General features: G+C 38.2%; 1 protein-coding gene across 4 annotated transcripts in view; it reads left to right on the top strand.

Annotated features, from left to right (window-relative positions):
• The window catches only part of ADCYAP1R1 (ADCYAP receptor type I), a 149,554-nt gene that overhangs the window by 78,063 nt on the left and 45,074 nt on the right, over nucleotides 1–26,417 (top strand). For all 4 annotated transcript variants that reach the window (XM_072851560.1, XM_072851557.1, XM_072851558.1 and 1 more), the window contains exon 5: nucleotides 14,352–14,459. In XM_072851560.1, coding sequence (XP_072707661.1) covers nucleotides 14,352–14,459 — 108 coding nt within the window. The remainder of the gene's footprint in view (nucleotides 1–14,351; nucleotides 14,460–26,417) is intronic.

Genomic DNA, 26,417 nt, shown 5'->3' on the forward strand with positions numbered 1-26,417 from the left:
TTTTATTTTCTGGCTTTTTTGTTTGCTTGTGGGTTGTTTTGTTGTTTGTTTGGGGGTTTTTTGAGTAAACCAAGTGGGAACTCTACCTAACTAGCTTTGCCAGGTGAGGCACATGTCTGAAGTTAGATGGTGCAGTTTTCACCCTTCAAGAGGAGATAGTTGAGCCTTGTGGAAAAGCACCTGGAGGTGCTCTTCTTATTGATCCTTTTCCTTGCCTTTCTGATTACACTAAGAGCCATTTCAGACTTCCTGAATGTCTCCCTTTCCATAGCAGCTTACATTTTTGATAATCAAGCCATACATTTCGTGCTCACACAGTTGCTAGAATTGACTGGTTTGTTTCCTTTACAGAAAAAACAAATCAAAGCAAGCACAGTGAAAAAAAGCAACTAGAAATCACAACCAAAACAAAAGGCAAGGTTAGAATATTTATTAATTTATGAGTGAAAAAGAATCTGCAGACACCATAAATGAGTGATTAACCAGGACCTACGTGAAAAAAATTATTGGAAATAGAAGTCAATGCACAATGAAATGCTTTAGAAGAGAAAAATTATTATTAGAGGGTGTAATGTAACAAGAGTATGCCCAAACCATGTGACAAGAGCAAAGCCAAACTGAAATAATCACCACAAACAATTAATTAAAATGAGCCGAAGGCCTGTTGTATACATTTTGAGAAGATTCCTCACCTTTGTTCCCAAGACTTGAAAGTACTTGCATCTGCTCCAGGTTTTTGGTCATACAGCCAAATGACTAATATAATTCTACACCTTCTCTGCTAACCTGCAAAATACTTAAAACAGAACCCATTGTTGTCATAATTGAATAAGCTAGAACAGAATTAAACACAGTACTCCCAGTCAGTAGAACTATTTCATAATTGTCTTCATACAGGATATACCAGAATCACTGATTTGTTTCTCATTATTTTTCTGGATTGAGAACTGATAAAGGAAAGTTCAAATGGTATGATTACCACAGCTGATCATTCCTGTACACAGGAATAAGATTTCTCACTTGGGTTACAAATGGAGCATTTTTTGTGTGCTTTCTAATTTTTCTTCTATATATACCCTAAACACTCTATGGACAGAGTAACCTATCTGAGGATATATGTAAGCATATACCTATACTCTATACTTGTATAAATACATACCTATATCTATAAATAACTTCTACATCTAACTGGGTTTTACAGTAGGGGTTAATTTTCTATCTGCCAAGTAATGTGACATCTATTCACTCTCAGAATACCATGAAGAAATTTGTTGCCATCTTTATATATGACACTGATGTTACCACAGTCCCTGCAAGTAAAAAATGATCAAATGATTGAAACATGAAGAAGTTTCTGAACCTTTACCCTATAACTCAAGCGTGCAGAATTGTGCCCTGTAACGTACTATTCTCACCCTTTATCCAGGTAATAAGAATGTCACAGACAACAAGAACTCCCAAACTTCCTTTTAGATATTTTAGTTATGGTTTATTTTGCCTGGGTGTAGGGAATAATCTTTATGACCTCCACAGGTCCCTTTAGCCTTAGTTTCTGTTTTTCCATAATTATTCCACATTCCAACAAATACCACCACTAAAAGAATATTGATTATATGCATGCAAATTTTCATAGTTATTTATTACTTTAGGTGGGAGTGTAATTACCTGCCCACACATATTTGTGAGCAACACCATAGAACAATTTTTCTTCCTGCTAGGTCTTTAACCTTTTCTTACTAAGAAGAGAGGGAGAAAGAATAATATACTTCATTCATTTTCATATTTCTTTTTTAACCCATCTCTAAATTCTCTAAACCAATTAGTCTCCAACTTACAGCAGCTTTCTACGTGGAGAAACTCATTGACTTTGTTGAAATTAACTCCTTACAGGAGTAAGCAAAAGGAAAATGAGGTTCTGCAGACACTTTTTTCCCAAATATGGTTAAATGCCACATTCTTCCCAAAATACCACTTCCTGCAATGACTACTGTAATGGCTTTGATGGAGGTAGTGACTAAACCAGCAGTGTTGGAGGTTTGATGCATATCTCTATATGTCTGGAAGTTGAAATTGGTGTTACTGGTCCTCTACCATAAATCAGCAAGTAGTGATGGCAGCTTCAGCTCTCTCATGACTGCTTCCCATTTCTTCCTGTATCCTTCCAGTCTTTAGACAAAGAAAGACAGATCCACCACACTTGTTCCCCAAGGATCTGATCTAAAGGCAATCAAAGGGGAATTATCTTGTCTCTAGGGGTTCAGATTTTGCACTACCACCACTGTAATTTTGGGCCTTCCTGTGTCCACTTCCTATAGTTTTCTGAGCATCTTCACCTAACATGTTTCATGTATCTAAGACATCAGAAAACTTCTGACCTCTTCCTATGTCTCATTAGGATGTTTATGGGTTTTAGACTTTTGTACTTTCCTATAGGCTGTTGGGAGATTTTGTATTTTGTAGCTTACACAATGTAGAGTTTTGAGCACAATATGGAGTTTCTGGATTAAATTTATATGGCCTCTGCTTGCTGGTCTGGGTGTGATGGCACTGGTGGTTCCTTCCCAGTCTACATTCCATTCCATTTCTTCCCCTCCTCTCAGTTCAAAAAAATCTTTCCAGGAAAAAAGAAAAAGTAAAAAGAAAAAAAGTGAAAGCATCCACTGTTCATTACCAGGAGAATGATCATGATAGTTCTCCATGCTTCACTAGCATCTCCTTTGTCCTTCTTCATCATACATTCTACCACAATTTTCATCTATTGATACCCCTCACATTGCCTTTTCAATGACTTTAGGTTGTAAACTGCCCAGATCAAGGTGTATATATCTTTATATATCTTTACTTTTGACAGGAAGGTATCTAGTAGCTGGGAACTTACTGAATAGTAGTATCCTTTCCTTTAGTCTCTTTCATACTGACCAAAATTCCGCAGATGTACACAAACCCTTGTGAGGCTGGATTGCATTTGTTTTTTTGTGTAATTTTTTCTACTCTCTGAATACATTGTGGGCAGAGTCAGAGAAATTAAATATGAAACAGGAGACAGGCTTTGTTAAACTCTGACATTGTTATTGAATCACACCTTTGCTTCAAGATTTGTTTTTCAGTTACTCCAAAAGCTTGAACAAAATACAGCTTCTGTCTTCCTGTTCAGGAGTATGAAATGCAATGTGTTAACATGCCTCTTAACAGAGTATGAACTGGCTTTTTATAATGTATTTATTTCCTTTGTTTCCTCCACTAGATCATAAGGTCCCATGGGCTCTAATAAGGAATTGCTTGACTCACCACTAGAACAATTTCCAGGAGAGATTATGGAATTTGCACACTGGAAGAAATTAAGTTATTTAATTCAGTCATTTCTCATTCCCAGAAGATTTGAAGGAGTAAACAAGGAATAAGTGACTCTCAAGAGTATCCACATTGGCGTCACTGTGGTTATATCAGGAATGAATTTGGCCCATAATCTGTTATAAGTTATCTTGTACTACAGACATGCATTTTCCACTGAGATAACTCTATTTATAAACAATAGAAAAGCAAGAAAGTGGGGAGGCCAGGAGTCTGAATATGAAGGGGCAACTTGCTTCTGAGGTCTGTTACAACTCTTGCTCTGGAGAGTGTTTAGCTTTCAAAGCCACTATTTATTTCATTTTGTTTTGGTTCGTTTTCCAGCTGTAAAAAGAGCAGAAAATCTTCTTACCCCCAGACCTGCCATGAAATCTAAATAACAATAATTTGTAAATTCCTTTGAGGGAAGTTAATATATGTGTAACAGAATTTAATATAAGTTCTGAAATTACCAGTCATACAGACTTGAGGTCAGTTGCTATTTTCAGTTGTTTAATGTCTGTCTGTTTAGTCTGGTCTATTTATCCTTTAAGAAACAAGTCAAAATTCCTGACAAATGTTATTGACTAAGCAACTGTTGACCTCAGGCTTTGCCTGAATAAGTTCTGTTGAAAATCCTGTTCTACTACATTGGGATTTTTTAAGATTGAAGTGTAACCCCATACCCAGAGAGTGTTTTAAGGTTTGTGTCCCATTTTAGTCCCACTTCAGTGCTGTTGTGAGATTAATTAGAAACTAACAAATCAAAGGAATATGTTATAATTTTATTCTTTTGTGACAGAACAGATTTAAAACCTTGAATTTATTACTGGGAAACCTCAATGCTCAAGAGACCTGCTACCAAAACTTCCCTTCATCTTCTTCCATGCAACCAAATCCTCTCTCCATTTTCAAAGGAATGCAGACACCAAAACACCAAAAAGACACACTGAAAAAAATTCTACTTTCTCTGTATCCATGGCATCTAGTTATCCTAGTGATCTTTACAGCTATCTTCTTCACAGGCCCATAAAACTCATAATGGGCCAAATATCACTACTCTCTATGGGTGCAAAAGTGGCAATGAACTGTTCAGCTATACAGCTTGGAAAGATTCCTTACCTACAGCCCTAGTTGAAAGCCAGGGTTCACTGTGAGGCATATTAATACTTGTGGGGAAAAAATACATTATATATAATATTTTATATATGTTTGTTCTGGTTTCAACTAGGATAGAGTTAGTTTTCTTTCTAGTAGCTGGTATAGTGCTGTGTTTTGGATTTAGGATGAGAATAATGTTGATAACACTGATGTTTTAGTTGCTGCTAAGTAATGTTTACACTCGTCAAGGACTTTTCAGCTTCCCATGCTCTGCCAGGTGCACAAGAAGCTGGGAGGGGGCACAGCCAGGACAGCTGATCCAAACTGGCCAAAGAGCTATTCCATATCATGGGACATCATGCTCAGTATAGAAACTGGGGAAGGGTTGACCAGGGGTCAGTGATCACTGCTCAGGGACTGGCTGGGCATCGGTTGGTGGGTGGTGAGTGGTTACATCACTTGGTTTTTTTCCCCCTGGGTTTTGTTCCTCTCTCTCTCTCTCTTTTTTTGTTTTCCTTTTCATTACATTATTATTATTATTATTATTATTATTATTATTATTATTATTATTATTATTATATTATATTTCAATTATTAAACTGTCCTTATCTCAACCCACAAGTTTTCTTACTTGTGCTTTTCAGATTCTCTCCCCCATCCCACCAGGGGGGAGGGTGAGCGAGCAGCTGTGTGGTGCTTGGTTGCCAACAGGGGCTAAACCACGACAATTATATATATTAATATATAATATATATTCATTTCTATCCCACTCCTCCATCACCACAACCAATTGTCAGCTTAGTTGATATTGTTAATTGAAACTATTCAAAAAGGTAGGATACAGCTGATCGTGCTCCACCCTGTTGTCCTTAGTCAATCTCTTTGTATGGGTAGGTTGTGCCTGTGAAGGGGAGGATCCCTTTGGGTAGGATCTGACAGAGGAAGGGTAATGCTTTGTGGAAGAGGAACACTTCTTTATGGTTCTCTACTCCATTGCTTTCTTCTCAAACTTTGTCTTAACTCTACAAACTTCAGCCAGTATTCTTACTATGCTCTTCCCAGAAATGACTCTGAGCCCAGTCATTTAAGGATTAAGATTTGTAGCACTATGATGTATGCAAAGCCTTCTAGGCACTAGTGCAATAGCCTCCCTTTTCCCCTCTCTCTCAGCTTGGAGAATTAATGGAAGATAGAGTTGATAAAGAAAAGTGCATGATCTTTTCTTCTCCTAAGAAGGTAGAGAAGTGCATCAGAATGGTGTGGTGGTGGGGTAGGACAATGACAGTCATTTCAGCTGCCTCCAGCAATAAAAGAAGTGAGGGGTACCAGCTGTTGTCTGGCAAGGATGCCTCCAGCAGTACGCCATGATCTCACATAATCCATGTCCTGAGTGATGCCAGAATATCCACAGCTGGTAAGCTTGGCACTGGCTCAGGTTCTGGCAGCTTGTAAGTGTCATTCTGTCCTCCAGCAGTGTTGGAATAAAATCTCCCAATTTTTTGAGTAATTTTGCAGTCTTTCTGCCTCCAGAACAGCAAAGTGGTGACTTTCTCATAGGTGAATAACCAATCCTTTTTATTATATTTAAAGAAAGGTTTTTTTAAAAAAAACCACAACTATCGATTTCCCAGATTATTGGCTTTTTACTCTTCTGTATAATTAGACAAAGAAATGTTCCAAATATTTTGCCAAACTGAAGTTTCCCTTTAAAACTCTCCAAAGATCACCTACGGCCAATTGGTTGGCAGCACTTAAAAGATTCTGGAGATTTTCTTGGATTAGGTTTTATTGGCAGGTAACAATGCAAGAACAGCAATAAGTGTGAGTTTAGAATAAATATCCTGTGATTGTAAAGAATTAAACAACTTTAAAAGAAGAAAAAAGGTTTATAACTCTCTAATTATAGATAACAGCTCCTGTTATTTAAAAGCTGATATTTGCCATGTATAAAGTGTTCAAGAAAAAAATAATAATTTAGTATTCACTTTTCCTTTTGAGGTGTGTTTCACAAGAGACGTAGACAAGAACCTTTCACCCTCTTGAGGAGAGTAGTTCTAATGGTTGAATTTTTGCACAAATGAGAAGATCTTAATTCTCTTCTCACCTCTGAGACAGATCACGGTCAAACAGTGACTTGTGTGTGTATTTGTATCTACTTTTTTCCCCACCAAAATAGTAGGAATAAGGATAGAGTTCTAATTTATAATTCGTGTGGCTCACTCCTAAGGTGGTCGGAAGGTGAACCAAAGTGCTTGAATAATGCAGAACATCCAAACCCAATGAAATCCTCTCTGTTGAACTCTGATAAAAAAGACTAAATCCCAGTTCTAAAATATACAGTTTATTTTTGGCAAATGCAAAGCATATGCATTTAATCTTTTGAGAGCTAAAGTCTGCTATCTTCGGCTCATCTTTTTCTACTCTTATGCTATAAAACTCACCGTTCCACTCAAAGAAAAACCACTGTTTCTGTTTCTTTCACTTTTAGTTTTTAATATAATCTAAGATTAACTTGGTAGATAAGAAGTGAAATACCTCAAATAACTTTTTCCAATGTTCTCTGTCATAAATTAAGCTGATATTTTTAATAGTTCTTTGAAAACAGTGCTGCACTTAGTACATCTTAGATCTCTGAAAATGGCATCCCATAAAACAACTCACTTTACTGATAATGACGTACTAGTGGAAAATGCTATCATAGTTTATACAATTATCATTACATAAACAATGGATTATAAATAGTCATAATATAGTGTTGCATAACTTTATATCAGGAGCAGCAGTTATCTAGAGAAAGGTAATGAAAAATTTTAAGGTGGGCCACCTTCTGGCAAGTTTTACCACAGTTTATTTTTCTTCACTTACAGCCCTAGCCGAGTCACTTGGACTATACATGTGGAATTCCTCTGCTCTAATTCCAGTTGTTTTAAGCCTAAGATTAATTTTCCTTTTGGTGCGTTTTCTAATCAGTGGAAGAAAATACGCATCTCCAGAGGATAATTTATCTTAGAAACCCTCTGGCAGTGCCCTCCAGAGGTAACTGTTTTTCTTCCTGCACTGTAAAAGAAATGTAGAAGAACTTAGCTCAGATTTACATATATAAGGTTTATACTGTTAAGCTGAATGAGTACCATGTTAGACAATGCAAGGTGCATTTTGGTGCAGCAGTAGTAAAATTTGGATAGAGGAACAAATTCTTAGTGTAATAGCTTGTCCAGATGACATATGCTGAATAAATAAACTTTGTTCAAAAAATTCCAAAAGGTATTGGGAGCAGAACTGGGAAGTAAAAAACCTTTCCTTTTTCTCTGCTCAGCTTCCCCTTGTACTCAGTCTTTCATGCTTGTTTGTATATAAGACATTTTACGGAAGGCATTACTTTTTTCCTTGTGCATGATCAAGTATTCTTTTTTCCAACACAAAATGTCTTCCTTTGGTACTTTTTCTCCCCTTTTATAACTTTGAAATTTCAGTTGATTTTTCTTTTCTGCTCTCTTATGGCCTGGACTTTCAAAGGAGACTATTGAATCTGACAGTGTTATAAGCTTGCTGCCTAACTTGTAACACCTACAGAACCACCATTTCTGTAATAGGAGCTCCTATAAGATACCTTTACTTTGAAATGTCAATTACTTTTGAAAACCTAGGCCCCATACCCAGGTCTTGCTTAAGCCATTATTTATTTCGGTATTTACCTAGATTTATGAAAGAACAGAAAGCACCTATCTCATATTCTCCGTCTCTCTGAAAGGCTTTATATGTAGTATGCCCTTTAAAAGTTATTGTGCATCACATAATTCAGTTTAATATGCTGGCTTGTAACATTACGTTTCCTTTGATATTATTCTCCTGAAGGCAATATGACCTTGAAGGTGATATTTTAAACTAATAAATGAGGAGAGGAACTGAAAATCAAACTGAATGCTGTAAGCCAAAAGGATGGATTTTCATCTCAAGCCTTTATTTTTGTCATGGTTTAGCTTCAGTCAGCAATTAAGCACCACCCAGCTGCTCGCTCACCCTTCCCCCCAGTGCGATGGGGGAGAGAATCGGAAGAGCAAAAGTAAGAAAACTCATGCGTTGAGATAAGAACAGTTTAATAACTGGAACAACAACAACAACAACAACAACAACAACAACAACAACAACATAATAATAATAATAATAATTGTAATGAGAAGGAAAACAAAAAGAGAGAGAGAGAGGAACAAAACCCAGGAAAAAACAAGTGATAAAACTGCTCACCACCTGCCAACTGACGCCCAGCCAGTCCCCGAGACGCAATCGCTGCTCCCCGGCCAAATCTCCCCAGTTTCTATACTGAGCATGACGTCCTATGGTATGGAATAGCCCTTTGGCCAGTTGGGATCAACTCCCTTGGCTGTGCCCCCTCCCAGCTTCTTGTGCACTCGGCAGAGCATGGGAAGCTGAAAAGTCCTTGACCAGTGTAAACATTACTTAGCGACAACTAAAACATCAGTGTGTTATCAACATTATTCTCATAGTAAATCCAAAACACGGCACTATTCCAGCTACTAGGAAGAAAATTAACTCTATCCCAGCTGAAACCAGGATAATTTTCATACATGAAAAATACAGAAGTATAATATTTATGTATTTACATTTTTTTCTTGATTTCCCAAGGAAGTACATTTTATTCAAATTTTTGTTTATTCCCTTTTGTCTGTGTATGAATCCATAAATCCTTTTGTCCATTGCCCTGTCATTCCTTTTTTCACTCCCTTCCTTCACCCAATAAACTTGAGTCCACTAAATAAAGTCAGCAACATTTGACAGAGGTGCACTAGCCTCAAAGCTGCAAATTCCTATATCTTTTGTGAAAATGGTGTGCTGAGTAGAAGATGTCCAAATAATTATTTTCATGGAGAGGGACAGGTAGGACTTACTCACTTTATTAAGAGGAGTGAATGAGTGAGAAGTGAATTATTACACAGGGTATTGCCATCCAAAAAACACGTCTCTGCTTTTACACCTTCTCTTGCCAAAAAGTTACCAGAGATGAGAAGGAGGCATGTTGCACTAGAGACAGGATAAGGACATGGGAGGATGTTGTGGATACTGTTAAGAGGATTTAAATATAGAGAGTGTAAATGAGGGTGTTGCAGTAGAGGCACCACGAGAAAATAGGACACAGATGTATAGAAAAAGAACAATTTGTACATAGTCCTGGTGACATAGTGACTCTGTGTTAGTGGAAGATAAGAGGCTCTATTCTCAGTGGATTTAAAGTGAGGTCCATTCCTTGAACTCAGTGAACTTCAGCTATGGGGCTGCCTAAAATCTGGTTTTATATCTAGCCGCTATCAAAACTGGGACTCTCAAGAAAGCCCTAGACAGAGAAGAAAAAGAAGATAAGGGACCGTAAGCAATTTCAGAAGAGCTCTTTATCACTGCTATTCTGCCAGCATGGCTTGCTCGGGGTTTTGTTTATTTTTTTCTCTTGGTGCTTGTCCAAACATTTCAGGTAAGAAGGGAGCCTTTCAGCTGCCAGGAGTAGCAAGTTAGAGAGACAGTGTTTTGCTCCTGGAGGCTTAATTTGAAGCAAAGGACAGGAACAAGGGTTGTGTGAACCTCCATGGAGGGAAGATGACTAGAATGGTTTTAGTGCTAGGTATAATTTTAAAATTGCATCAGAAGATTCTGCAATGATAAATATCCATAGTTTCCTCCTTGTTATGAAATTTGGCCTTTCTCTGAAAGAGCTTTTCTTTTTCAGTGGCTTCCAAGTCCGATCCATCCTTAGGTATATGAGGCACCCCCCTCAGCTTCAACAATATTAAATTTAAGGTTAGGTGTCATGGGCTTCATATGAAATTCATATAAAATCCATATTGTGGACTTAGCTGAAATCAAGACTGTTTTTTGAAGTACATTTCACAAGAACAGTACAAGGTGGATCCTGCCACAGGGAGCTTGCAGTCTAAACATGAGTTTTATCTCACTTCTACAAGAAGAAGCTTGAGAGAGAGATGTAGGGATTGATCATGTGGCTTTTCATAAGCAGACACTGTGTTTTGCCCGTGGTTTGAATTGCTCAGGAGCTACACAGATATGCTGGCACTGTTCACAACCTGCAATAACATGTCCCAGCCCTGAGCTGGACTCCTTCGCTCAGGATTGGAAAGTGGCTAAGGGAGGCTGCATAGCTACTGGTCAGCCCTCTGCCCAGAGGGCAGAGTTGGTTCATATCTGCTGCAAAAGACTACAAAGACCCTATGGGGAATACAAGCTTCAGCCATTGAATAGGCAGAGACGTCTAGGCTAAGCTAGTTCTTAGCCTCGTTCTACTGACTGTAGTCAATGGAGAGATGGAAGTACACTTACAGTGTTATTCCCCACTGCTGGCACCTTAAAATGGGATTATGCCTATCTGGAAAGTCTGTCTTCATAAACTACAGAGGAAACTTTGCTTAGCTGAATAGGCTAAAAGGGTAAGTCTTAGCTATCTGAAGTTAAACAAATCTTGGGGAAAAAAAAAAAAAATCCAATAGTTGAATGACTACTTTGTGTTTCCTCAAAAGTCAGTGACAAGGGATTGGGGCTCCCAAAGGATCATGCATCCCATCAGATGACTAGCTGAATAAGATGAAGCACTCTTCTGCCCATGCTGTGAACAGGGCATAAGTAGTTACCCAAGATCAGATGCCAAGCTTTACACCACTTAATGTTAACTGAGATGAATCCCACAAAGTTTACCAAACATGAATTTCAGTTTGCAGGTTGCAGTGCAGACATGGGAAGGGAAGGCAGAGTTTGTGCTTTCTGCAAGGTGCCCTGTTTTCAAGACTATCCATTAGCAAGACCACCACTTTTCACTCTGGCCCACATGAAATCTTACTCTTTAAAACTACCTGTTGTTATTACTGATTTCTAACATGCTAAGAACCAGGAACATTTGCCCACTTGAAGCTGTGCCTTGCTGCTTGCAGTGTCTGAGCTACCTCTTTCAAAGCTAGCTTGGGCATCCCTACATCACACAGCAATGGAGACATACCGTCAGTGCTAGAGGAGAACCCTGCTGTGCAGTTTCACACTCAAGTCACATTGATTTCCGTGGGCAGATTTCACCCAGCAGGAGTTGCTGGCTGTATCATGGTTTACAAATGTAAGGGGATTGTGCACGCTGGCCTTTGTTACATTTAATTTTTTTTTTGTCATTCTTTTCTTTGCTCTTATAAATTGTTTGTTTCAAATATGCTTTTCCAGATAGGATCAGGCAACATTCTCCTTGATTATGAATTCTTTCCAATCTCCATCACTCACCTATTTTAGTAACTCAGGCAAATTACTTGACTCTGCTTCTCTATCCCTGTCTTCCAATGTCAGCACATCAGTGCTTTCTAGCACAATGAACTTATAATGTCTTTTTAAATGGGGCTATTTTTTAGCTCTGGTATTATGGTATTACCACAAAAACAGCCACCTGGTATAACTGAATTTGAAACACAGTGCTATGAAAAATTTATTCTGTGTCTACAGTTTTCAGCAGTACAAGGATTTCCTTGCATTTCTCTAGGTTGGTTTGCAGTATCTGTTGCTGTCCCAGTGTTTGGAAGACAACTGGTGTTGAAGTAATAATAAGAAATAAGAAATCTTTCCCTATTCCTATCAAACTCATTTATTTTAAACAAGCAAGGCTAGCAGGTGGTTCTCCGAAGATCTCATTAGCCACTTTGATTGTCTCTAACACCTCTTGTAAGCAAATGTCTCATTACCATGGATATTTACATATCCTTTACTTTCATACAGAGTGCCATACATCAGTGAACTATAAACATATTACTACATGTCTTCAGATTTACATGGTAAATACAGTTCCTACTGTGTGGACAGACACTAGCTATCAAAGACAATAAATCTAATAGCGCTCAATGTGATCTTGATTTCCATCTTTAGTACGCTGATTGTATCACAACACTTTTCAAACCCCAGCCTTTGAGCCTTTTGGAGATGTGAATCATAGTATTGATACAATGAGATCCCCATCTGGCAAAGGAAACAACCTGGGGTAGGAGTGGAAGAAAGAGAGAGGAGAGGGAAATGTAAAGGATTCCTTTTTTCCAGCTCCTACGATGAATTAATAAATGTTTTTACAGCAATATTGTATTCTGGTGGGTCTGGCAAAGCTGAGGGATTTTTAGCTTATAGGATCAGGATTTTATATGGTTCTTAATTTACATGATGTGATCTGATGCTGCATCCTTTAATTTGAAAGAATGATTATCAACTGCTTATCATATGCCATTATTATAACATCATAACAGTGTTATTTGAGACTGACCTAATTCTTCAAACACTGTATCACTGAGAACTGCCCTATCCACCACGCATGGTAGTATCTGGCTTATATTTTGTGAGAAAACATAGGGCTTGATTCCCTGCCACTGAAGCTGATGGAAAAAATACAGCAAGTCCAGCCCTGTGAGCATACATTCTCCACTGATGGAAATCTGCTACTATCACCAAAGCTGATAAAGCCCACACGGTTTTTGCAAGTTGATCACCCAAACCTCATTATATTGTACTTGTGCCAAGCTGAAAGTGTGACACTTTGAAATATTGTCTGCTTTTACTGAAGATCTGTTTTTCCTGGCACATAGTCAATGAGAGTATATCAATGGAAAACCACTTAGAAAATCATGGAGCTTGCAGTTTTTAACAGTTGATAAGATTATGTGCTCAATCTCAACATCAAATGCAAATAAGTAGTGGAGATATTCAAATTTAGTTTTTCTTTCTTTTCTTGCTGAGGTAGAAGGTGATTCCCATTTGAGATTCCTTCACTAAGTAATTTTTTTAAACATTAGTAGGAAATTTGAGAGATTACTCTTGAGTTTTTCTGTACACGGGATAAGTTTTTTAGGTTGATGAGCTAGTAAGGTGGTGGTTTACAGAATTACAGGAGGGCTTATGCTTCTTGAAAGCCAGTCATAGTTTGACATGTCTCTGGCACAGTGATCAGAAAGAAGAAGGAGGTGGGCTCCTTTATTGTATTTACAATAGGACATGCAACCTGAATTTTTCCTTTATACTAAGAGAACACAACTCCCACCCACAGTCTCATCACCTCCTCTTTCTGCATGCATGTAACAGAAGGTTGGTTCTTTACCACTCAGATCTTTAGTTCAAAGCTTGTTACCTGAAGCCTAATCTCTGAACAGTTGTTAAAAGGCCTGGTTCTCTCTTTAGCTTATGCAATAAATCATTAGAGGTCAAAATAATCCTTTTGACATTGTAAGTTTATATTCTGTAGAGCAAAAACTGCAGTAAAGGTAGTAAATGATATTACGACAGTTCTTTGCTAATGGAGGACATTTTTACTTCCAAAATTTTTTTAAGAAAATGAACAACATGAAAGAGGTGAGCTTCCCTCACATATCCACAAAACTGGCTGTAGGATGAAGCAATCTGTTTTTCAGTTTCCAATCATCTCCCTGGATCAAATTCCAAAATGTGCCAGTACTCAACCTTTGACAAGGATTAGAGCCAACAGAAATTTATAGAATTTAAATCAAAGATGCCTAAGATTTAACTCAGCAATACTGAAAGATAGCTGAATGATACTAAAAGATAGCTACATGGTGGTAGATTTCATGCTCAAGGGAAAATTTGTTTCTGATGTATGTTGGAGTGACTTATCTGGGACTAAGAAATGTTATCTTCTGCTAGGGTAGAGTCTGGTCATTATTGTGCCATGCAACTACATATTTTATGCTATTCCTATGAATGAAAATTATTTTATTCCAGGGAAAGCTTATTAGAAAATGATACTGTTCATTATTCTAAACAAGCTCATTTTTTGGATAGAAGAAAGAACCAACTATAAAGTGCAATAACAATGTCAAGAAAGGAGTGGATTTCCACCACTAATGTATTTTATCCCTCGTTCTCTTCTTTAGGTTGCCCAGGAATGTGGGACAATATTACATGCTGGAAACCTGCAAGTGTGGGTGAAATTGTCTTTGTCAAATGTCCTGCACTGTTCAGATTTATCATCTCTGAAGACGGTAAAGTATTTTCTCTTTGTTCTTTGCCACTGTCTGGTAAAGCTGCATGGCCAGCATGAGTGTAAAACCTTGCTTAGATACTAAATGTAAAGGGAAATAAAAAACTACAGAGGTCTGGAGTTGGGCTTAAGTTTAAAAAAATACTGTAGAAAACCAGGATGTTTATGTGTAGATATGTGTATGTGTGTGTGCAGGGGTGGGAGGGAATGTGTAAAAAAGCCTTCACAGACTATACAACATGAAAATATCACTAACTCTAATCACTAAAGGGGATGTTCTGCCCTTGGGTCTCCACTGAAATCAATGAGACCTGAAACCGTATTTGGGTCTTGAATAACTAATCATCACAATTCAAACTTATTTTAGAAAATAACTAAAACTCAGCTGGGTTCTGCTCATGCCTAAGGAGAACATAGACATGAGATGACCAATGTGAGGAGCTCCCATGTTGGGAGTCCACGGAAGAGTCAGGGGGAATTAAAGATTCCTGGAGAGATGCAGAAGCTCCATCATGTCCTTTTGTGGTCTGTAGATATGAGATGTCACCATCCCACTGCCCCTTGCAGCTGGCATCAGCAACCGAGCAAGCAAACAAAAGATCAGAAACTTGCCCAGGGAGTGATTTGGTCAAATGGACTGTTTCTGATTCCAGCGTGCATTGCTGCCTAGCAGAGTTGTTCCTTGTCTTGCAAAACATACTGCAGATGGTCAGCTAGGCTGGTGCGTTTTCTCTTTTCTCTCTTTCCCTTACCACTTAAAGCTTGGACCAAAAGTCCCATGCAATCACCATGCTTGGTAACCAAACCCTATTAGACCCCAGCTTCAATCCTTATACAACCCAGCCGCTGCTCCCAAATGAGTTGCTATTAAAAGGAGAGCCTACCTTAGTGTGGTAATACTATTTGACCTAGTTATTAATATTACCTAGTACCTTTTAATGGGAAGAGTCTCTGTGCAGTCCACTGTTTGCAAAAACAGTACCAAAATACCAAAAAAACCATGTCCTTTCTTGATTTTTTTAACCTTTGAAATTCAAGGTAAAAAGGAGGGTGTGTGGACAGGAGAAAATAACTATTAAGTTGTTCACAGCAGATATGTAGTTTGATTGGATGTCTTCTTGAAATTCCTTTTTTTTTTTTTCATGATTCCATGAAATGATCTTCCCAGGTGAATGACTAGGAGGCTAAGTTGTCCTATCAGTGTTAACGTTAACAACAAGCCTTTGCTGGTAATCAACACAGTTTTGTTCATCTCCTCCCAGCACCCATCTATTTAAGTGCAGATCACTTAAATAGCACTGTCCATTGAGGAACAAGTTCATAATTTTCCTCCAGGATCCTTTTTCCCAAAGATTATTTTACCAATGAATTATTCATTTACAGTCTTGAGTGTAAAATCCACTTTCTCTGCATTGCCATACACAGAGCTCAATTTGTGGGAGACAGTGTTTCATACACAGCTCCAGGAATGCTGAAATCCTCACCTTTAAATACATTGATCTGAACTCATCCGGACATTGAAGCAAGTGCCAGTGCTCTTGTGAAATGGAGAAGAATTTAAGGGTGATCATTACCTCATCTAAATTTACTCATAAGGAACTCGAGCGTTTTCTCTATACAAATCCTCTAGACTCCCTCTGTAGTCATTGGAGAGAAAGAGACCCACAGAAGGAAATTTATGTTATTCCAAGAGACATGAGGTGAATCATACTTTGGACATACCTCTCTCTATCCAGCAAATACTAAGGGCAATTCACTTAAACTAGGCACCTAATTTTTGAATGGGGAAAGATAAGTCCCTCTTTAAATTATCAAGTATGAAAATATAATTACTACTGTAATTCTATGTGCTTTAATTATAGCCAGTATAATTAAACATAATCTTTACTGCTGTAGTATTGGTTCAGTATTGACTCAGTGGGTACAATGGCACTTGCTGAGCCATCCACATTTAGTGATAATAGAAAAAACAACATAACAGCATCCAGTAGGGCTTGTATCCAGCATGGGTAAGGAAATATTCTTCCCTCTTTCAGTCTTTTTTGGTGTGTTTTTTTCTCCCAATTCTCCATTATTTTGTAATCAATTTTTGTTGGCTGTTTGTCATTCAGCCTGATTGTCAAACCAAGTCTGGTCTTCCTTTGCACAGGATACACACTCAACCAAAAGTTTTCACTGTCCAGTTATCAGTGATGTTTGCAGCCTGCAGGCAAAATACTTTTATGTTATTTACCGCGCATCAGCAGATAGCTGATATATTGTTATCTTCTGATATAACTGCAGGAAGCCTGCTGCACATACAATGCGTGTCCGAATTTCCATTAGGACCCCTCCTTTTCAGTGGCTTGTAATCTGCTCTCCCTACATACCCTTAAGCTACAGTGTGCTAACACATGGTAACATAACATAACACTTTTCTCTCTCTCCCTGCCTGTTCTGGACACAATGCTTAGAGATATTCCTATTTGTATTGGCACCACCACAAGGGTGGTGCCATGTACATCTACAGCACAGGAAATCTCCCAGAATACCAGCCTGTTCACACATCTCTGCCATGGACCTTTTAACTATTCTTTATTTAAAAGGATATCTTTGATGCTTCTATTTATACCCCACACAAATATGGTGCCTTTTCACTTTTACAGAGGAAATTTCTTTTCCATGGGGCTATCATTTCTGAAGTAATTAAGGCTAGGAGGGCTCTTGAGAAATCATCTAACCCATCTCCCTCCTTAAAGACAAGATTAGCTCAATACGATCTATTCCAGCACTTAACTAACCTGTTACCTATTAATGCGAAAGACTATTTTATAATTTAAATAAAAAGAAATATATGTTTTAGAAAAATAAAAAGAGTATTTATACAAAATAAAAAGCTCTACTATAGCTAGAGCTATGTAAAATAAAGGCCTGAAATAATATTTTTAAAATTATTTGCCTAGGATTTCCAAACCTGTTCGCATACTGTACTTCACATTTGACCTGTAGCAGGGTGATAGTATGACCCTAGGGGAGGAGTAGTCAGTCCAGTGTAAACATATGTCCTGCTTTCTTTATCTCCTTAGGGGATCACTAACAAAAGTGACAGCTGTTACCTCTTGTAGTGCTGGGTTTGAGGGGTTTTTGGACATCTGTTCAGTAGCAACAAACCCAAGATTCATAATTCATTAGATACACAAATAAACATTTAATCTGGAGTAGTTTGAAATCTCTCCAGATCCGGCTGAATTTGCACTAGTGACCACAAGGTGGAAATATCTACATCCATAATCACTCTCCTGAGAGAATCAGCATGAGTTTTCACTATCATTGCTGCTAATTTTAATTAGACAAGTATAATTGTTTCAATGAGGGCTTAATGAAAAAAAGTAACATTTTATGATGGTTCCTTAAATAAAGGGTCATTAGGTAACTGAAATGTTTCTAAGACACAGCTAATCACATTTTATAGATTGTTATAGTATCCTCTGGCTGCTGCTATGTTTCTAGAATATTTGACTAAGCTAGGCACTGACACTAATATTTATTAATAGCATATTCTTTCTTAATACAGCAATATTTTTATATGACCATAAGTCATTTTTACAAACAGTAGCAATAACTTTAAATTATACTTTTAAAAAGTTTGTCCTATGAAGCACTGAAGCACCTGTAGGTACAGCTACTTGTATAACAACAGGCAAACCATATGATGTGTTAATTGTAAAGAGGGGATAGGAGTTATGACACTTGGCTTTGGATATCTAAAAGTTATATGTGTAGGTCTGAACTGATCATATGGGTTTCTAGTTCAGTAAATGGAAAGCAATAGATACTTGTAGAAGATGTTTCCTCTGACCTATCTCAAAGGCTTATCTTGAGATGAATGAAGTCACTGGAAGGGGCTGTTTGTTTTATGAATTTCAGAAAGGAATTTGGCTGCCTTGACTTGGATGTCTGATTTCCATATGCAGCAAAATGAAAAAAAAAAACCAAAAAACGATACTACAAAATAAATATTAACCAACTAAACTGTCATCTAGAGAGATGTTTTGTTGAAAAATTATCTATGGATTTAGCTAAATACCAGCTGTTGCTGGTTTTAATTTGAAAATGTACTCTGCTCTAACCTTCACTGCAATTGAACCGAGGAGTAACATTTGAGCTGCTGTCAATATCATACAGAAAGCCTAACGTTAAATCCCATGCTGTGTGGTTGGTGACCCTTCCTTGTAAAATTTCATTTCACCTCTCTGCTCCTCCAAAATCACCAGAATTTTTAATTTCCTTTCAGATGCAGACTGTGAACAAAAAGACCATTCTCAAAATCTCTCCACATGAAAAAAACATGTTAGCTCCTGAGTCTTTTCTAATCTAGTAGGTTAAGGATTTACAGTGGCTTTCCTTCTAGGGGGTTCCTAAATATTAATTTATTTTCTTCTTCAACATTCATTTCTTTGATTGATATCCATCAATTCAAAATTTTATTTTCACCAGGAGCTATAACTTCCATTATGTCACTGTTGTATATTATGCTTTCTCCAGTGCCTTCCCAGTACCAACTCCAGAGACAACCACTTTAGAACAGGGTATATTTAAAGCATTCTAAGGTATCTTTGCAAAGGAAGAAAAAAAAGAAAGTGTGTCAAGCTGTGCTGTTGCATTTCAGTATGACATAGCAAGACCTAGAGATGGCCCCAACACAGGGATCTGCACTCCCAGCTGGAAAATTTTCTCTGTTTTGTTCTTTTTCCTTTTTTTTCGCAGAGGTGATACTGCCTGGCAATGGAAATCTACAAGAAGCCAAGCTTGTGCTTTTCTTTGTTTGCCCTGCACAGCTGAGATATTCTGGAACCTATAAAGCCACATTATTCAAACAGACCATTGAAAGAAACCCAATAACCAGATCAGAAATGAGCATATTTTTAGATCTTTGATTTGCAGTAGAAACTAATACAAATGATAATAGGCAGTTTCTGAGCATTGCCATATGCTCCACATCATTGAGAAAATTCTTTCATTCACAAATCCAAGTAATAAATATGATTAGCTCTTACTGAATCTTCCAGCAATTCAGAACGTTTCTCTAGTGCTCAGTCTAGGACACTACCTGCTACACCCAAAAGTCCGTTACTACAAAGCACGGTTTACTATGTAAGACAGAGAAAATGTGCAAATTGTCTTACTATGTAAGACAGAGAATATTTTTACCAAAGACATAAAACTCATACTATGTTGATACCAGGATTAAGGGGTCCTAATTAAAATGCAGTAGAATAAAAAACGTATCCAGGTATTATAGAGTTTAAGAGGGAATTATATCCTATGCTCACATTTTTTAACAAGTCTTTGGCTTGCTGTTACTCTGGAAGTTATATGACTTCAGTGCTCAGCCAACAAGCTTTATTGTCCCTGAGAACAAGAAATTGAACATAGTCTATTACTGATCCTATTAAAAAAACTGGGAGACACTCAAGTACTTTGTCGTAAGAACACCAAGCCTCATATATTCTGCACTAGAGATATCATGGATGGACAATGGGATTTATGAATGCAGGGTTAATTGGATTTGGGAAGCCATCTGTGGCTTTTTTGTCCTGTCTGAGTTTAGATGTTATCCCTAATCAAACAGAATAAGACGACAAGAGAAGAGTTAATGAGAAGGGAAGTGATACTACATGTTCATATGTGGAAAGCCCTTCTGTGCCATTTCTGGGGAAATAGTCCTGGTAAAGTCTTTAAGTGCTGAATACATACCACTGTGAAAATGGTACGTAACTGCCAAACTGGGTGAAAAGATAATAAAAGTCATTGTCTTCCCAAGGTGAAAGCTGTTGAAAATATTTGCAAGTTACAGTTTCTATTCGTTTGGGTTACATATTGATATTTTTTGATATAGATTGTCATGGTTTAACCCCAGCTGGCAACTAAGCACCACACAGCCACTCACTCACCCTCCCCCCACAGTGGGATGGGGGAGAGAATCTGAAAAGCACAAGTGAGAAAACTCATGGGTTGAGATAAAGACAGTTTAATAGAGAAAGCAAAAGCTGCTCACGCAAGCAAAGCAAAACAAGGAATTCATTCACTCCTTCCCATGGGCAGGCAGGTGTTCAGCCATCTCCAGGAAAGCAGGGCTCCATCACGCATAACGGTTACTTGGGAAGACAAACGCCATCACTCCAAACGTCCTCCCCTTCCTTCTTCTTCCCCAGCTTTATATACTGAGCATGACGCCATATGGTATGGAATAGCCCTTTGGTCAGTTGGGGTCGGCTGTCCCAGCTGTGCCCCCTTTCAACTTCTTGTGCACCTGGCAGAGCATAGGAAGCTGAAAAATCCTTGATTTAGTATAAGCACTACTTAGCAACAACTAAAACATCAGTGTGTTATCAACACTGTTTTCAGCACAAATCCAAACCATAGCCCCATACTAGCTATTATAAAGAAAATGAACTCTGTCCCAGCCAAAACCAGCACAAGACAGAAAAAAAAGGTGACTGCTAAAGATCAGGGGACTTCTAAACAACAATATATATATGGAAGATTGTGCACTTATTTTCTACTGAAGTAGAAGATGCAGGTTTTCTTTGCTACTAGCTGAAATTAAGGTCAGCATTGCAGCAGACTGAAATTGGAAATTGCATTTTCCTGTCAAATAGGCAAGGCAAAAGATCAATGCAAAGATGTAGATTTCTATTCAAGTATATCTCACCCCTGGCGAGTATTTCAACATCCTGCATGAAAACCAAGGGAAGAAAAACACCTGAACCAAAGAGTAGTCTCTGAAAAACAGACATGACCCATCCCACAGCATTTTCATCAGGGGAATAATAATGAGCCATCAGAACTTAACCAGTCTTTGAAGCAACTAGGACTCTATGTACACCTTAGTTTCATCCTTCACTTTATATAAGATCCTATGTAGCATTCAGAAGCAAGTTCGATCCAAAGGTACCTGTTTTTTTAAATATATACCAGCTAAAAGTTTTGGACAGCTTTCAAAGCTGTCTGTAGATTGCATATATGTTATTGTTCTTAGTGTTCAGCAAGTCCTAGAAAGAACTGTGACATAAAGAATGGGTACAAGAGACCTACCAAGTGTTGATGTTAAAAATAATAAGTCTTGCCAATAACCAAGATAATAGTGCTTACTAGATAACAAGTGCTTTCCTGCTGGTTTTCATCCCTAGGCTTTCCACAGGCAGTAAAGCCATGGGATTAATTCAGCTTTTCCAAAGCGAGGAGGACAAGCTATAATTAAGCATGCCTCCTCGGTCACAGCATCACAAAGTCTATCTGCAATGCAGAGGGAAATAGAAGGAAAATATTGCCATCAAAGAACAGTAGGTGGATCTACATTTCCAGTCAAATAGTTAAGGCCTCATAGACGCTTTTTACAGGAGAAGGACATTTTATGGCCTTTCCCACCAAATTATGGGGACATAAGAATCTGTGCCTCTGGTACTCAAACATACAACATGACCACGAGCATTTCAGCTAAAGATCAAGTCCTTGGTCCTTTGCAAGATGACATCCTGCAGTGGCCAGGGGAAAGCTGTAGTGCAGCTCAAGACCTTTGTCAATATGACCTGAAAGTTAATTTGGCCTTGGAAAGTAAAAAAATCATGCTCCCCTGGGAAGCATGCAAGGGTGGAACATGCTGAGAGCTGCTGAGTAGTTTGGAGAACACTTGGACAGCAAAAGGTAATACATTGAAGTATCACTGTAGGCGGAATATGGGCAGATGCTTCAACCCTTACTAGCAGTCTTTGCTCTATTCTTGTTTCTGCTCTTGACTCAAATAACTGAGAAAGGAGTTCCAGTTGATTGCAAGATTTTAAGTGTGGTGGGTACACATTCGTTCTTGCCTTTAAGCAAGTGATTTAATATACTTTCTGCTCTGGGACTTATTTCATACCTGATAAGCTCCTTTGGACAACATTTCTTATTTTCTGTGTTTCTTTTTTGAAAAACATTTGCTTTTCTGTGAAATATGACCCCTGCCTTCTTCGGAGCTAGGAGATCCTTCAATAGTATTTGTGTTGATCTTGCACTCTGATGGATGCTCCTGTGACAGCCAGCCTCATAGGAAGGATACACATAATGTTTAGATGATGCCTAGCAGTTGCTATGGTGACCTCAGTCCACTGCTAGTTTCATAGCCTTTGATAGGAAAGAGGAAGAAAAAAAGAAAGTCATAATTTCCCTTACATGTTATTGATCATATCTGTACATCAGTCCTGCCTCAGCCAGCCCTATGTACTATGGCCTTTATGTTCTACATACGGGACCTCACTGGTATTCTCCCGTGATCTCCAGGCACGGTTCACTGGGTCTTCTTGTCTCTATGTCATGAAATCATGTGCCCTGAAATTAGTATGGGATATAGGAAGAAAGGACTTGTATATCAGATCCTTCACTGCCTTCACTGTGATGTATTGCAGAAACCACTGGGTAACAAAGCAGCTGCAGAAGCTAGTTCATCTCATCCTATGGTAGATGTCTAAAACAAATCACCCTCTGGAAGTGCCAGTCTCTTTGCCATTTATGGGAGGAGACTTAAAAAACAGATGAACTTATCTTCAGGGAGGTAAATTGGATGGGATGAATTTGCCCCACAGGATCAGTTCCTCAGATGTCCTTAGGCACCAGTTCTTATTCAAACATACAAATATGAACCAGGCTTCCGAATCTTACCCTTAATTTTCCTCTGCCTCAGTTTTCTTGTTTTCTAAATACAATGAACAATACCACTTAATTTTGTACTGTCCCTGTGCAAGCCCTATGTTCACAACTCCCTTTGACAAGGCAAGCAGCAATATACAGTAAATGCCAATTTATTTCAATATGTAGTTTAAAGTATTGTCTATGGGGCATGAGGCTGGAGAGACCAAAAGCCCCGGAAATAGTGGTAGGAAGCACTTAGCACAGGGAAAGGTGTGGGAACCTGTAAGACCATGTACTCCGTAACCTTGCCTGGCTGCCACTTTGTATAGATCCTGTTAATGAGATTGTAAAAACCTAACAGCTGATTCTGGATCACTTTCCCCCCCAAATAAAAGAGCTGTAATGAAGAAACTGGGATGGTTGGATAGTGTGCATGTGGATCGTGTGTGCCCAGGTACACAACTGGGCAGAGGGCATTAGAAGGAACGGGCAGAGTGTGCAAGTGGTATCCGTGTGGGGAGCTCAGAAAGCCCCAGAAAAGCTGCTAAGTAGACTGCTGTTCCCGACTGCGGCTTTGCCAGCCTGCTGAACAGATTGCTGATGCATAAAAGCAGCATGCAGCAATAGGGAAGGGAGCAAAAAGGCACAGTTTGGTGGATGCTGTGGAGTTGGGCGTGAGAGCTCGCTGATTTATTTCGGTTTTATAAATTAAATGTTAAGCTTCTAATCAGTGCTACATAAACCAGGAAAAAATTGAATTCCTGCCTAACCAGCTCATTCTCCACATAGCTGGACAGCATGATAACAAGTGATTGTAGGAAATGTTTTCCATAACCTCTGCCCCAGTCTCTGCACTTTCTGAAGGGACAGAATTAACATGCGGTAAAACCAGTGAGAGCTTTGCACATTGATCTGCCCATAATACTGAGATGGGAACAACAGGAATAAGAGAAAAGTGTGGGCAAGCCATTTCAGGACAGAATAGGTTTTGAAGCTTTTCATTTCCCCCCACCCCCCACCCCCCACCACCACTAATAAGGGCCAAATGCTGGAACGAAAGGGTTAAATGCAAGTTGTGCTCAGATAAATCTACGGGAGATAAAGCAATTGCCATGCCAGCTGACACCGAAAGCAGCCAGCACAAATTTGGCATGAAGGAGACGATCTAAAAGGCTGCACTGAGCTCCGAGGCTCATTGTACATAGGCTGTTTCTTGGCTTTAGCTTTGCCAGTCCTGTCACTTTAAATCAGAAGCAACAATTGCTTGCATCAAATTTCTCAGCCATTGGAGGATATTGAGGAGGTCGTTATGCTTTCTGGGGCTCAACAAATGAAAACCAAGGAAGAAAATCTGATAAATGTGCAAGAAAAGGGCATGAAAGATCTTGGTCTCTGCCACTAACTCTATGGGTAGGCATTAGTAAGTCCTTTGACTTTTTTTTTTTTCCTTCTCTTTCAGCTCTTCGTGTAGAAAATAGAAATAAGCAATATTTTCTGTGTTTGGTTTCTCTCTTTGGTCTGTGGAACTGACAATTCAGTGTTCTGATGGATCGTCTCTAGGGTCTCTATGTAGTACTGTAAATAACATCTAATTAAAAATGACAGTTAAAGCACTAATGGAAGATTTGCTTCCCAAAGAGTGACACTTACCTATTCAGTCTGGTCAAATAGTGAATAACACTATCTGTCAACACACTGTATAAACCATCCTTTGTGAAGGATAACATTAGCTTCCTCAGGAGTTTATTGACTAATGTGAGCAATTATTGATTTAAAAAATTGTGTTCTAAGATACTGTTTAATAGCTGTTGTTGGGTCCATCTTTCTGTAGTTTGTGCTGTGCTGTTATTTAGCTACATGTGAGGAGCACAGGTGTCAATGTAAGTCATGACTGTAATCCTTGAATTAAAATCCTGAAAAATGGGTTTCCAGTCAAAATACAGATGAAAAGCATATTTTATTTGTTCTTCATCTCTGGGAGAGTAATGTATTTCATCTAGCCTGTTGCATAATCATCTTGATGGGCTTCCTCTGCTTCATCAGTGAAGTCTGATGCACCAATTTCTCATTGTTTATGTCCTAAGAGTAAGGCAGTGAGAGGACTTGTGTGAAAGCCCATGCAGTGAGGTGCCCTACAATTTTGCCCATTACACCAATGACACCAGAGTAAATTTGCTGAGGTCTCTCTAGAGTCAGAAAGGCATTAAAAAAAAAAAAATCCCCACAAAAGTACATTTTCAGGCTAATAGTCTGAAAAGTGAGAGGGACTGCCCTATGTCTGGACTTCCTACAACCCCAGCTTAAATGCAAGCTCAAGGCTTGTCCCTTTATATGTAGACAAGTTAAATGATAAGCACAGAAATAATCCAAAAGAACTCCATCACACTCTCATACATGTGAGCAAACGTAGCCATTGATACAGTTATCTATCATGTAAACATCCATATTCTGGTGCAAGGTACATAAACATATGGTGTCAGAGAGAAGGGCGGCAGCAGCACGCAGGAATTTCAAGCCAGATGGTGGCTGTATGTTCCCTCATTGTGTGTGTGTATATATATGTATGCATACACACACAAAGATAATTAATTATATATGTGTGTGTGTTATCCCAACACTCATTAGATGAACTTTGACTTTTAGTTGTAATTCAGAGCATAATGTTCAGTGTAAATTTAATTGACTTTCCAGTAGCTTAACTTATTAGTGAAAATTAGGTTGCTGGATCAAGCCTAAAAGGCTGTACAGTAAAAGGTTGTACTGGAACTTTCTTCAGTACATTAGCAAGGGCTCAGATGTAGAAAAATATGTTAATAAAACGCAAGTTTGCTCCTACAGCAATCAGAAAATTAACACTGTTGAAAATATGAATCCCTTCATAATGTCCAAACACAATTAAAATGAAATAATAATTGGGGTCTATTAAAAAAAATATTAATTTAAAAAGCCTCTTCATTTTACAAACCTACATTAATATAAAGTTTTAACTGTTATTACTGATGTCATGAAATTAAAAATGAACTAAAATCTAATATTTTAACATCAGTGTGACTAACTACCACCCATATTTAGAGTGAAATAATGGTAATTTTTATTTCTTCCTTTTTAGATTATAGGAACAAAATAGCCAAATTTAAAACATTTAAATTTCAAAAAAGATATTTTTCTGATCAATCAGTGTAACATGCCAGAATGCCAGGAACATCAGGCTTCAATCTACTTCATATGGACCTGGCCTTCCTCCAATAAGAATTCTGGAAAGTTTGTAAAATCACATTTCAGGATTTAAGCCACACTGTATAAATGATAA

The sequence above is a fragment of the Ciconia boyciana genome, chromosome 2 (genome assembly GCF_034638445.1).
Source record: "Ciconia boyciana chromosome 2, ASM3463844v1, whole genome shotgun sequence".
NCBI lineage: Eukaryota > Metazoa > Chordata > Aves > Ciconiiformes > Ciconiidae > Ciconia > Ciconia boyciana.